At 46.3% G+C, this 15349-nt stretch overlaps 1 protein-coding gene across 2 annotated transcripts in view; it reads right to left on the reverse strand.

The window, feature by feature from the left end:
* LOC146809019 (uncharacterized) overlaps nucleotides 1–15349 on the reverse strand; it is a 314049-nt gene that overhangs the window by 226281 nt on the left and 72419 nt on the right. For both annotated transcript variants that reach the window (XM_085615813.1, XM_085615814.1), the window contains exon 2: nucleotides 9118–9438. In XM_085615813.1, the coding sequence (XP_085471939.1) occupies nucleotides 9118–9438 (321 nt within the window). The remainder of the gene's footprint in view (nucleotides 1–9117; nucleotides 9439–15349) is intronic.

Raw genomic sequence — 15349 nt, forward strand, 5'->3', positions numbered from 1 at the left:
TGGCAGGCCTGAGACGTATTTTACAGGGATACCTTACGGGGTGGCAAAATGAGTGCTGCAGCCCACTAGTAGCATTGAATTTACTGTCCCTGGGTACAGGCAGAATGATATACTAGGACCTATAATTAAATTAAATGTGCTAATCATGTATGTACCAATCTTACTATGTTTAAAGGGAAGAAGGCTTGCACTTTACCACTGTTTGGCAGTGGTAACGTGCACAGAGTGCTCTGGCCAACACAAAAATGGGTTCAGCAGCAGAAGGCAAAATTTCAAAAATCTAGGGTGACCCTACAAAAAAAGCACATTTCCAACAACCCTAATTTTGTTATTTTTGGAGGTCTCACATGAATTGTCCGGAGGTTAAGATTCTCTGTAAAGATAAGAAGCAGGTATGCTATCTGATATTTAGATTAAGATTGCTGACATAGCTCACATGGAACATTTGGCCTTCACCTTCATAACAACTAGGATTAGGGAGTTGCACTGGTGGTTATCAATAGCTGGAGAGATTGACATGACACTTGAATGTTGTGCCCTGTGCTTGTCTAGCGATAGACACAAAGGGGCATATTTATGAGGAAATCACATGGCAAGTCACCTTGCTGCACTGGGCTATAGGGAAAGTGCAGGAATGCACCAAATTTAACATAATACGACGTATTCCTGTCTTTTCCCAGCACTAGCGTACAATGTGCTGCCTAGCGCCAATGCAGGCGCCCTTGCACCATGGTGAAAGGTGCCTGTGTTGTCAGTAGGATTGTTTTGGGGCAGGAAGGGACACCTTCCTTGTAAAAAACAATCCTGAGAGGCATGTTCCTCTTTCTATGTGGACTGCAGAATGCAGCATACATAGAAAGAGGAAGTAACAAGGAGAAATAAAGATATTTCTCCTCATTACGCCTCACCTTGGGAGGCATAGCAATTTGACGCATTCCCATGTTTACCAATATTGGTAAATCAAGAATGTGCCAAAACCCTTAGGTGGATACGTGGGAACACCCACGCTTCACCCATGGACACCTTCCTTGGGCAGAGTAATGAACACAGCGATTTTTGCTGCATTGCGTCAAACTAAATTTATCAAGCCATGCATGGCCATGCAAGGCTGACGTAGATTTTGAGTTGCCCTTGCGCCCCCTTGAGTGCTGCAAGGGCCACGCTATACCTACATAAGTATGCCCTTACATGACAGGTAAACCCTCTTTATTTCCTGTTGTAATTCCAGATAAGCCATGGTATAAAGTCACCATGAATTTGTTTATAGCTTTTCCTTGCATTGCCTAAGCAATATTGTTCCGCACTGGCCCAGGTAGTCTACTTCTCAAACCTAGCCCGACTGCACATAATACTCCACACGTCCAGCCCGGGGATGTTCTCATACCTGCATGACATGCATCATGACTTTAGATTTCGATGTCAGAAACTGCTATATTTTGCCTTGGAAAAGCCCTCGCCTGCTGGCCCTTGGGCGAAACATGTCGTCTGCTTTTGCTTTTATTTGTATTCATATAAGGAAGATAAGACTAAAGCAATATATTTTTCTACTTCCTGTATCCACAGCGCCAAATCCAGAGTTTGGGATTCTATCACCCTAGGATTATAAATAAACGTTGTGAGCACAAGCCTCTTAAATTTTTATAAAAACTTACCTTTACCAGGTGGTTTCTGGGTGAAACCACCGGATAGGCATGTTCTACAGCTACAGTTGGGTCCTGACCAATTGTGTGTTAACCCTGGTAACACCAACTATCCGAAAGCCCATACTTCTGAAAATAGATTGAAGTTATATATCTACCTCCACCAAATAACGATGCTGTGATGCATTTCTAGCCTGATGTTTGTTAGGGAGGCCCAGTGGAACTGACCTCTGATAATGTGGTTAAGTTCACATCAGCTAAGAGTGAGAACATCCTCTAGAACTATGAGATTAAACACAGGAGGACAACTCTCAGTCCAATTGACTGGTAGAAAGGGTTAACAGGATGGTGCCTGGACGTATTTAGTGGATTGTGGTGCGTAAGAGCCCTTTCCCTCAGTCTGTGAATTTCAGGTTATGGTCATACAGAAATACTGTGCAGTCTTTCATGGGGTAGTCACCATTTTTATGTCTGGACTACTGTCTCACCAGATTTATGTTTTGGGAAAAATTCATAAATAAATACATACGTATGCATATACATACATAGAGGGGCCTTAAATCAGTGGTCTTGGTTCATCGATCTGTACAGATGTGATTCACAATTTGCTTCGGCACACCACTGCACACATCATGGAGTCATGGTTCAGCCCATTTAAGGCACTGACTCAACTCATGGTGAGTGACGACATTTTGCATTTGGCATATGTGCATATCCTCATGCGAAATAGTGCACTCAGAGCCATTTCTCGTGAGCCAGTGCTTCCTCTCATTTCTGCATATTTTTTAAATATTGTTTGGCTGTAGCACGGTAATTTAGTTGTTTTTGCCGGGTAACTCCAGACCTGCTGTTGCTTATTTACGAACCCTGATACTCGCTCTTTGGTTGCCCAGATGGCTGGTGCTGGCTGTTTCATCATATGCAAAAGATACAATTGATTCACCCCCAGTCACAAGGATCTGGGTTTAATCCATCATTCTTTTGCTCACCACACCACCCCAGTTTGGACCCAGTCATATGCAAATCAGTCTTGACCCTGTTCCTTGTGGGAAACGTCCAGCCAGAACTGCCAAGCCAGGTCCTCCCTGGACAAGAAACAAGCATCCTAGGACCGGTTTCAGGGCATCACCCTTCATCAGCCTGGCTAGCTTGAATCCAGTGGTGTAGTGAGCACGGGACTCACGTCTGGGCATTCCCTTCCCACTTAGGGCGACATATGCAAAAGAAACAATTGATGGACGGAATGCTGGACAATGCAAACATTCACCCCCAGTCACAAGGATCTGGGTTTAATCCATCATTCTTTTTCTCACCACACCACCCCAGTTTGGACCCAGCCATATGCAAATCAGTCTTGACCCTGTTCCTTGTGGGAACAGTCCAGCCCGAACTGCCAAGCCAGGTCCTCCCTGGAACGGAAACACGCATCCTGGGGCCGGTTTCAGTGCATCACCCTTCATCATGTTCAAGATGATGCTGTGAAATAACTTGATATGACAATGTAATTGTTTTTGGGTGAGGCTAGGCAGCTCCCAACATATTGATATCAGCTCACTTCTGATCCCTTGCACTCTCATTCGTCCCCAAAGCAGCATGCATGAGCGGTCTCTTCAGATTGAAAGGACTGTTCTGAAGCAAAATCAGAAAAAGTTAGAATAACTTTCTCGTCCAGTGTTGTATAGCCTGCCAGTGCAACATCATGCTCCACAAAAGCCACGCCCTTGTTCATAATACAAAATAAACAAGCTATATCTACAAAATACAGTCTTGGTTAGTACATGATTTTGAGGACCTTCTTAAATTAAGCAGCTATTACACTGTAGCAAAAAGTACAATTGATGGACAGAATGCAGAACAATGTCATATATTCACCCCAGTACAGAGATCTGGGCCTAAATCCATCTTTTTTTTTTGCTCACCATGCCATTCCAGTTTGGATCCAGCCATATGCAAATCAGTCTTGACCCTGTGCCCTATGGGAACAGTCCAGCCCTAACTGCCAGGCCAGGTCCTCCCTGGACTGGAAACAAGCATCCTAGGACCGGTTTCGGGATTTCACCCCTCTTCAGCCAGGATAGCTTGATTCCAGTGGCATGGAGAGCACGGGACTCACGTCTGAGCATACCCATCCCACTCGGGGTGACAAATGCAAAAAGAACAATTGATGAACAGAATGCAGAACAATGTCGTATATTCACCCCAGTACAGAGATCTGGGCCTAAATCCATCGTTTTTTTGCTTACCATGCCATTCCAGTTTGGACCCAGCCATATGCAAATCAGTCTTGACCCTGTGCCCAATGGGAACAGTCCAGCCCGAACTGCCAGGCCAGGTCCTCCCTGGACTGGAAACAAGCATCCTAGATCCGGTTTCGGAGTTTCACCCCTCTTCAACCAGGATAGCTTGATTCCAGTGGCATGGAGAGCACGGGACTCACGTTTGAGCATACCAGTCAAGACTGATTTGCATATGGCTGGGTTCAAACTGGAATGGCATGGTGAGCAAAAAAACGATAGATTTAGGCCTAGATCTCTGTACTGAGGTGAATGTATGACATTGTTCTGCATTCTGTCCATCAACTGTTGTTTTTGCATTACACTGTAGCGGTCCCTTCACTGCCCTCAGAACAAAAGTCTGTTCCACTGCCTGTTCGAATTCAAACTTCTGCTCGATTTTGTGTAAATGACCTGCAATGGTACTTCCATCCTCCTCTCTATCCTGGCCCTGTGCTGTCTGACTCTCTTGTCACCAAGACTCTACCACTCTCTTGTACTCCCCTGTCTTTGAAGCTCTCTTTTGTCTTAAATATTGGGGCATATGTCCAAGGAAATGCCGCAGTGCTGCGCCAAATTTTCCAGCGTTGCATCATTTCCAAAATGGAGGGATGTGTCGTATTTACAAGAATACGGCGCACCCCTGCCTTTTCCCTAGCGCTGGTGCTAAAAATAGCTGTCCAACGCCAACACAGACACCCTTGCGCCATAGTGCAAGGGTGCCTGCGTAGCATGGATGATTGTTTATGTTTGGGAGGTGTTCCTTCCTGCATATAAACAACCAATAATGGTGTTTTGCTTTTTCAATATTTTCCGCAGAATGCAGCACAAATACAAAAAGCAAAAACAAGGAGAAATAAAAGTATTTCTCTTCAATGCACCAATCTAACGTCTGCTTTTGAATGGTGTTAGTTTTTGGCACTGCCTCAGATTTACACATCATTGTAAATCTGGGGCACCACCAAAAAGCAATGGGTGCTGCAGTTGAATGCCCACAGCAACACCCATTGCACACCCCTTTCACACAGATACCTACGTGAAAGGGTACGATATTTACAAATCGGCGTTAAGCCTTTCAAAGTGGCTCACCGCCGCTCTGTAAATATGGTGCAGGGCATTGCGCCACCAGAGCATCCTAAAAAGTGACGTTCCAGAGGTACAATTCCCTTGTACATATGCCCCATTGTGTCCTGTGGTCGGTCTCTATCTCTCTCATCCTTTGCCAGACTTCTCTCTCCCATTATTAGGCCTGTCTCTACGTGCCCTCAGTTGTTCTCTGTCCAGCTGGCTCCATCCATCTCTCAGTCTTGTTCTCCTTCACATGCCACTAGGCCTTCGACTTTTTTTTCTTAAAAACCTATAAATCTGCCACTCTCACTCTTTGGCCCCCAGCCCTCCCTTGTACCCCTCTATTGCCTGTCTCTTTACACACCGGGTTTCTGACACTCCCTTATACTCTGAGGTCTTTGTCACTCTTCTCTGTGCCTGAAGTCTCATGTCTCGTTATCTGTGTACCAACAACTCTGGTGCCTCTTTCTCTTCTGCTGCCATAAGACTCGTTCCAGGACCCCAGTTGTCACTATTTCTCTCCTGCGCCCCCATTCTCAATTCACTATGTTGCTCCCAGAGCCACTCCTTCACTGTCCCTGACCCTTAGTTTCACCACTCTTTGCTGCCATCAGGTCTCATCTCTTCATCTCCTCTTCTAGCATCAGTTCTCATTCATCGCTTTTGTTTCTTCTGCAACAGGTTTCTCTCGTCTTAATCTGGTATTATCTCCTTCTCTTCAGCCTCTCTGTCATCCAGATTTCAGAATATTCACTCTTTTCTCTTTCCCAACCACTGACAGCTGGGACTGCAGTTTGGTTTATCAGAGACAGTCCCCTGCACTTATAGGCCAGCCCAATTTGGTTTTGCCAATGCTTGTTTTACTTAGGAGCTAGGTGGCATTCCGATTTCTGTCCAGTGTGTATGAGGCAAAGAGAGAAGAGGGAGTGTAAATTAAAAATCGTGAATGAAATTGCCGGAAGGAACATCTATGCCAAATGTTATATTGTCTGTTCTCACTATGTTTTATAGTAGCTTATTGTTCAAGCCTTTCAAGTATTTGTATGTTATATCTTGAGATCTTTCTAAACCCTACTGTTGTTGTTTAGAGAAGAAGTTATGTTATACAGCGCTGGAGGGTGCAACGCAAGCGCGGGATAGAACGTTTCTGGTCCAGGATCCGCCATTTTGGTCCATGTACGTCGAGCGGCGGGAGGCTGAGGAATTAAATGAATTACTTTAATGTCCTCCTCTGTTTCCAGTGGAATATTCCCAGAACAAGTTCTCTTTTTGCTTGTAATTGGGAGAGACAGGCACCACAATAGGTAGGTTCAGGAGAACTGTTCAGGCCACACTGCTGTACGTCAGTGAGACGCTGTCACAAGAGTCTACCACAGCAGGCCTCCCAGCTTCTCGTTCACCAGCAGGGGGCACCACTGTGGCGGTCTCCTCTTGTGCTAGGCTAAGCCCCAACCTTAAGGGAAACACTAGCAGAGTAATGTCGTTTATCAGACTGATTGCTACCAACTAATGCTTCAAAGCTTCTTCCGGAGAGTACTGAGGGTACAAAGCGCTTGTCAGAAAAGATCTGAAACTAGTGCCAATGCCAGGAAGCCTGGGCTCATGTAAAGGAGTACCATCTTCAATATGAAAATCAAAGCGAACCAGGGGAGGAGGTCAAGGAAAAGCTGCAAAACGATTTTATGGGCTTTGCCACTGCTTTTTGCCAATTGCACACATGCATCAACGCATGCACCCACATAGCTGGCAATCATGCATTGGGTTCTCTGTTGACGGAAACCGGTACCAAGATAGTCGTCAAATCACCCATATTCAACATAACACAGACTTCGATTTTTAATTTACTGTTATAAAAATAATTAAGAAGGGAATGATAAATTGAAGTGTAAAAAAATGAATAAAAGTGTGCACAAAACACTAAAATTGGAATTGAGCAGCCCAGCAGCTCTTTGCAGCTTTCAGCCCTTGTAAAAAATAAATACAATAAATAAAATGAGGAGCGGGATATGGAGCAGGATGGGTAGCGCGCAATAGAGTATTGAAGAGCAGGGAACGGAAGGACTGTGCACAGGGAAAGGAGAAAAGGCAGCGGGCTAGAAAGCAAGGAAACACATGCACTCCCATGAAGTGGTGAATATAACATTTTCCCTTAAGCATGCAACGGCAGGATACAATTCATTCAATCAGAACACAGTGACACTAAAATGCTCCTGGGTGGGATAAACACAAGAGTAGGGAGGAAAGCCATTGAATCAAGAGCAGACAACTAACATAGAGAAGAATCATCAGCACGGAACTGACTCAAAGCCCACTCTAAGGGGCCAATTCCGATCTGGTTCGGAAGGGCACCGAACGCGATCGGGCCGGAAAAACTACGAGCCGTACATGTGTTTTCCGCCCGATGCGTACAGCTGTACGAGCGTGCAAGTATGATGCGAGATACGTGAAATTCACCAACCGAGTCGTTTCCGAGTCCGAACCGCTCCGTACGTCTTGGTCGTAAGCTAACCGTGGAGTGCAATGGATGCCATTTACGACCGAGCCAGTACGATGCATGCGTCGGACAGCCTATGCAAGCCATAGTGTCCGGCTCGCAAACGTCCGGGTGGTTGCCTTTGGGGACCGCGTCGGACCCCCTGTCACCCGCAGCCCTACGACTCGGACACAGAGGGAGACCCAAGGGTCCCCCCAACACAGGCATGTACGGTGCGGATGGCACCGACGCGTACCCACTGTAGGGGGTGCCCGTGCGCGAGACATACCCATTCAGTCAATGGGAGCCCATGAACGCGTCGTACGACCGGCTCCCATTGACTTCTATGGGAGTCCGACCGAACCGAGTCCGGCAGCATACGGCCGCATCGTACTCATTCGGTCGGACTGCAGGACTCCGGCTCGGTCGGAAAACACTCCGGATCCGGCTCGGTCGGAGTGCTTTCCGACCCGGATCGGAATCGCCACCTAAGTGTACATGGTGTATTCCAAGCAATATGTCTACTTACAGAGAGCTAATGATATCTGTAGATGAGACCAAAAAATGCTGAATGACACAAAGAGCATGCAAACTTTAGCCCTTACACTGATCCTCATCTTTAAAATTCACAATAGTATGTGGGAAAATGATAATTTCATGCTGTGGAGCAAGGTACAAGACAGAAGAGATATAGACAGGCCTAGGTGTTCTAAAAAGGTCAAAGCTGTTGGAAGGGTGCTCTAATGGAGTCTAGTGAGGTAATGGACATTTCAGCCGGTCACCTGCTTGCCCTTGGGTCGGATGTTAAGTGGTTCAGCATAAAGCGACTTACCTTGTTTGGTCATCCAAGTTAGTGGTACTGCCAGCTAGTATGAGAAGCACTACAGTTGGCACCTCAGGGAAGAGCCCAGATACTTCAGTTGGGGAGGCAAACGATGCCATGGAGTCGGGGAGATGAAGATATGACACATTTAGAGCATATTGAGCTACATTTAGAGCGTTTTTAGAGTCGGTTTTCGAGAATTCTTGCAACTAGATCCATTGCATGGTGTCATATTCACAGCATGTAAAATGTGACAATTTTCCGGTGTTGATAGATCATTTATTCAGCAATTTTAACACATTTGACATGTCCTTTAGAACTAAATTTAGATATTTTTGAGACGCATGTATCAATCATGCTGAAGCAATACACAATTTATTTTTAGATTGTGACTAGATAAGGATCATTTAAAATGATAAGACGCGGCCGGCACATGTAAAAGTAGTGGGGCGTGGGGCATGGTGAGGGGGGCTTGGGGGTGAAGCCGCCAGACAACACGATAGGTAAAATTAAATAAAAATAATAATAAAACCACTCACCTTGCACGGCAATGCGGCGAGCGCAAGGTAATTGGTTTTATTTGTATATAATTTAACATTTCCCGTCATCTGTTAACTTCCATTCCACCCCGCCCTCCCCCCGCCGCACCACTCTTACCTGTGCCAGCCGCGCCTTATCCTCTTATAATACAATGAAGAAAGTTTTCGTGTGCAATGATGGCCACTTTGACATTGAATATGAACCATGTTGGACTAGATCTGAGTGGAAACATCATTTTGGTGAGTTCCTGGTAAAATGAAGATCTGGGTTATGTAAGAGCAGGTTGTCTTATGAACTTACCATAAACAGTGACTTGGAAAACTGCAGAAACCTCGGGTTCACCCAGTGCTGCTACACGCACAGTGTAGTTGCCGGAGTACCACAGCTTCGCATTTGTAATCACAATGGACCCATTGGGGAAGGCCAACACTCTGTCGCGGTAATCTTCAGAGATGTCTACAGTGCCATAGACAATGTAGACAAACGGGACTGAAGAATTAATCCAGGTGATGAGGGCTTTGAGAGTAGCGGGCGTGTACTCGATGTTCATCGATATGTTGTTTCCCACCAGAACGTTGACGGTGGTGTTGGCAGAGAGGTTAATAGCACCAAAAGCTGGACCTGTAATAGGAAACAGAGAAAAATCCGCACAAGATTGACTGATATCAGTAATTGCCTTTTTGGAATAGCGTTCAAAAAGGATGTAGGCAGCATAACAGGAATCTGCACTGCCAACTCTGAAGATTACCCCCAGCCACAGAGCTGTGCAATATTACCAAACACAGAAATTGGTCCAAAGGAATCACAAGGCATTGGTGGTAATATTGTGCTTGGAGGGCATAAATGCTGCATAACTGGGTCTGATAGTCATCACAAAATGAGTACAAGGTCAGTGGCGGCTGCTGCATTTAGGCAGAGGAGCGTCGCCCTTCCCCCCCACTGTGGGCACTGCAAAAGTAAAAAAGAAATTTATTTTCAGCATGTGCAACAGTGATCTGAATAAAAATATGTTGGTGAAAGTATGTCTACTCCAAGTTCGTTAACACTACATTTATAACAATGATGTGTACAACACGTCACTGGTATTCCACTTTTTAAAATGGAGGCTGTAATTGGTTATTTTGTCCGCTGCTCCATTCCTAGCACTTTTAATGGGAGCCATCATGTGAAACTGACATGCTGTTAACTCTGTGACTTATCTGGGGGTTTACATGTTTGGAATTCCCTTAGGTATTAGCGCAGATATTCAGTATACAGAGCATTTTAGCCAATAAACGAGATATGCTTCAATTACAACCAATCATTGTCATATGTAGCATAACTGAGGTTGCACTAGTGCCCAGTCACAGCCAGAATTCACTTTGGGATATGTTGCGTAATCCGCAAAGCAATTTAAGGCCAAAGCCCGACATGCCTAGGTGATCATCTGACAATCTCTAGTGGATTGAGAGGGCTGAGAAGTCGAGGATTGTTCCTCCTGAACATCCCTAGGATGAAGCCCTTTATTGCCCACAAACAAGCCCTCTTCAAGACAACCAGCTCAGCACTGAAGTCTCTTCCCTTCCGCATCCATGAAAGTTAACCTCACTCATCACCTGCAGGACACGGCTTCAGGTTCATCGTCTCAGGCAATTCTTGAGCTACAGTTTTGACCAGAAACATACTGCAGTACTTATAAATAAATACATAACTAATAAACAAACAAACAAAATACGCAAAGACGTTCTGGCTGAACCTGCCTATGAAAAGGACAGATGGACATCCTGTTCTCCACTGAAAGTGGCCCTGCCTTGTCTCAGATATACACAAGATAGATGAGGGGCACCATCTTGTGAGTGGGAATCAGATGCCCAGTTTGAAGTGGACTGCACTGGGCCATGTGGGAGCTTTGGTTGCAGAGAGGCCTGGTCACTAGTATCCTTGTATGGGGACCTGGAGTTGTAGGAGAGAGCAGGCGTAGGTTTTCCAGCACCTATAAGAAAATGGTACTTTGGTATTTCTTTGACCTCTGGAACCGCAGAACATGGTGCCAAGTCTCTACAAGAAAGACACAACCTCAGCACCTACTTTTTTCCCATTCAGAGATTTGCAAACGAAGTTCAGTACTACTAAGGGATCACCAAAAAGAAGTGTCTGACCTTGTGTGACAATAGAAGAGTAAATGACAAAGCAAGGGATAGTAGTGGTTCACGGTAAGTAGTATAATAAGACAGGGACAACCCTTATTCAGAGAGGGAGCCTAGCTTACACACATAACAAATAAGATAGTCATTCCCATGGAATCATTCAAACTAATATAGCCTTATAGCCCGCCGTAGCGGGCTATACCGGCTATTAAAGGCCCGCTGCAGCGTTAAAGGCCCGAGCCGAAGGCGAGGGACTTTAACTAACGCAGCGGGACTTTAATAGCGGTATAGCCCTGCTACGAAGGGCTATAAGGCTATTAGAACATTCTGCCACTAGAGGGCATAATGTTCTTACAAAACGAAGCCTTCAGGGAGCGCGAGGGGATTCAAATCCCCTCAGGCTCCCTGAAGTCTTTGTTCACAGCCAGAGCTGTGAACAAAGACACATTGGAATGTTGGTGCTCCGGGCTTATACCAGCCATTATAAGCCCGGACCGCTCCATTGTTTTCAATGGAGCTACCAACATTCCAATGTTCTAATACTATGAATACCATGTATTTGCTATCCTGTATCTAACACACTCAAGATAAAAATAAACAGTTATTTTCAGTAATCCGAATCAGTAACCTGAACAGCACACAGAATTTCAGAGTGGTAGCAACTATACACAGAGGAATATGGACCAAACTTTAGTTGTTATCTTGAAAATGGAATTCTTCAAAACATTCAGTAACTATAAATCACTATTTCAGCTTGTATACATCAATATTTCAGTCTGTGTGGTAATGCAAACTAATCCATATTGATCAATTATAAATCTTAAAACATTTTCTCAGTAACAATTCTGGAAGCAGTGGACGTTATTGTTGATAGTGCAGTGCACAAGATGTGAGTGTAGAAAGTAAACCATGATTGTGGTGAATGTGTCAGGCATGCCCAAGCTGAACGCACAATGGTCAATAAAGCAACAGATTATCAGTTATCAAATGGTCACGACCATGTGGATTCAGTCAAGCGAGGAACGTTTGTTTATGTGTATTTGTTGGTGGTGATCTTCACTGATCCGTAAGAATAATCTTGATGCACTAATATCACCATCCTTGTAGAGCGTGCATTTGCACCTTCGATGACAGGACCAAGTCAGCTGCATAACTAACGGATATTCCAAGAGGAATTCTGCAACTTTGAACTTTCTGGTTAGGACATCCAGTTTTGGATTTGACGCTGCGTGTGTCCCTTGACCTAATGAACAAAGCTTGCGCAGCTCCATCTACCCTGATGAGACCAACAGACCAGTGGCCATAAGGGTCGAAATATTATTCAACGCGGTCTCTGAATCATAGCGGTTAACCTCTTGGACATGGCTTCTTTCGATTAAGAGACCAGAGTAGCACAGGCGCCAAAGAAGGTCCCACACTGGTCATCGCTCCGTGAGGTCTCAAAAGTAGACTCTCTGGAAAATTGCATGGAAAAACTTCCAAACTTACTTTGGCAGACTCCACAATTACTTGTAGCGACCTGCATGCTAAGCATACCTACCATGATCAGAGATAGTCTTGCTTTCAGTCATGATGCGCAGTCACTGCTCTGGAACCTGAAATCATGTGGATGTCATAAAAAGTTGATAAACATCCATTGTGACAAAGTCATAGATCTAAGAGGACCCCTCAGCAGCACAACTGACTTCAGTGTGGAATCCTCTTCCAAGTACTGCTAGGTGCCTGGGTTAGGCCCATGTAGTGAAGTGGCTCATTTCTTTCATTGTCCTAGTTTTCACAATAACATTTCTACCATGACCTTTTGCACATATTTGCTTGCACGATAATGTTCGATTACTTTCTCTGAAACTACTTTGTTCATACATCTAGCTTCGCACAACATTATCACGATGCCTTGAACATCATGTATAAGGCCCTTCTGTGCACTATGTACAAATGTTGTTCTATCTTCATCCATCTACATATCCAACATCACTAATCAATACGCACATTGCAAGGCTGCTTTCGATTATAAATAAAGAAAATCCCAATAGATTGGGGGAGGAGGCACTTCAGCTGACACCGAGGGTCCCTGCATGTTGAGACTTCACCACGCAGTGGTCTAACATGTGAGGGGTGTTGAGTTTGTGACCAGGACGGTGTCCTATATTCTCTCCCACCAGGTAATGCGATTGGTTTGTCGCTTGGGGGATTCTTGGCTTCACGCCTACACACACTCTAGGTACACACAGAGTAGGGTTCACATAGTAGGAGTACGCCAGATTATTGCCTTTTTTCATATGCCTGCACATATACAATGTTTAGCACCGTGGTAGAACTGTATCTACTTTTTACTCTTTTTGTGATTGTAATTATTTTAATGTGCTTCTGTCTACTGATTATCTCAGCACACGTATTCTATACAAGAATAACGTTGGTTCTGCAAATATGTTGAAAACATCCCTCTGTGTATTCTCGGTACATTTTTCTAAGCACAAGTAAGCATGCATGACTGAGCGAAAGGTTCTGTTCTGTTTCCACTATCCCTTAGGGCTCAGGTAGCCCATGTTCAGTGGTTTCCAGAAGCTATTCGCTCTCTGGTAAGGTTAGGGGGGCTCATGGTGGCACTGTGAGCTAGCTGGTCTCTAAGCCTGCATACCCTGCGGGGGTGCCTGGAATAATCACCCAAAGTTCATGTTGTCCAACAAATGTGCAGGTCCTACAGATTAGTAGGAACTACACAACAGAACCACCTAATGAAATCCTTATGTTAATTCATTCTCAACTTTTCATCATCATTAGCGTCATCCTAGCAAAATGTAACATACCATGAGGCAGCAGAACCCAAGAAGGACACCCTACAAGAGTTATATATATATATCATATGATCGCTTTCATTAGTTTGGAGTGCCCCTCCTTGTGGAGATGTTGTTTGACAACCATCAAGGAGGTCAAACATCCCATGATCTCTCAGCATCTCAACCTGGTTCTGTCAGATTAATGCTGAAACCCTTCATCCCATGTCCTCTTGACATAAAAATCTCATCCCATAGAAAGGATTCTGTTGGACAGGCCACACGAAGGGCTTGCTCCCTCCCCGCACGACAGGGCCCGAGCTCCGGCCCACCAGGTATAACCCACGAAAAGCACCCGTACCCCGTCTCCCGACGGATCTTCTGCCCTCGGACCTCTACTCATCACGAGGCCCAGCCCCACCGGCTTCCCCGGCCGGTTCAAGCCGCCATCTTGGGCCCTGCACCACGAGGCCGCGTGGCCTCACCCCGACCCTAACCCCGGGCCTGACCGGCCCCGACATCCCGGCACCACCATCCACCCAGGAGGTGAGCGGACCACTTGGCAGGTCAATGGGAGGACGCAGTGTCAAGAGCTCTTCCCCCGCCAGGTGTCGATCGCCCCCAGCTCCCCCAGGCGCTGGCTCCACCCCCTGCTGGGTGTCTGGACACCTTCATCCCGGGCCCTCCGACCTCCAAGTGCGAGGGTCCGGACATCAAAGAGCGCCTGCCCTATAACTGGGGCAACTCCGGAGCAGGAAGGCAGTTGTATCCTGGAGTCGAGAGACACCGAGAGAACTCAGCCTTGACGGACTACTGGCGCTGCCGTAGCCCACTCTTGTGAACCATCGTCCTGCCTGCTGGCGCTGCCGCGGCCTTCTACAACATCCATCCTCGTCGGGACCTGCTGGCGCTGCCGCGGCCCGTTGTAACGACTATCCTCGTCGGGACCTGCTGGCGCTGCCGCGGCCCGTTGTAACGACCACCCTCACCGGGACCTGCTGGCGCCGCCGCGGACCGTACATCGACCATCGTTCCGGGACCTGCTGGCGCTGCCGCGGCCCGCACCAACTAAGCTCGAGGATTGTGAGCTAATCATCATCTCATCCAAACTACCTGACTGGTAGACAGACTGTCCCGCTACCCCTTACCCTGCTTTGAGAGACTTGAATCGAGGGGACCCCGGAGTCCAGACCTCCTTGTACCATTCGACCGTACCATAAGAAGTGCTTATAAAGAACACTGAACCTTATCCTTGTGTGGTATCTGTCTGTGGGGGGGGGAAGTTACTTATCTGTACGATCGCTGGAGACGGCTCTCCCCGGAGACCTCTCCTCCTGACCCCGGCCGACCCTCCAGGTCCGTCTATCCTTTCTAACATTGGTGGCCAGCGGCGCGATCCGAATCAACGCGTAATCGTACAGAGAGTAGCTCACCCCACGACAACAACACGATGTCAGCCAAAGATAGCAACTCCACCGAGAAATTCCAAATGGAGAAATTAGAAGAATACAACCACCGCGAACTGAGACAATTCTGCATAGAACTTGGCATTGCTACCACCGGCCTGAGTACCAAAGAGGATCTAAAGCACGCACTAGAGTCGTGGGCAGAAACTGGGGTCGCCGGACCCTC

Source organism: Triturus cristatus, chromosome 7, assembly GCF_964204655.1.
Source record: "Triturus cristatus chromosome 7, aTriCri1.1, whole genome shotgun sequence".
In the NCBI taxonomy this organism is placed as follows: Eukaryota; Metazoa; Chordata; class Amphibia; order Caudata; family Salamandridae; genus Triturus; species Triturus cristatus.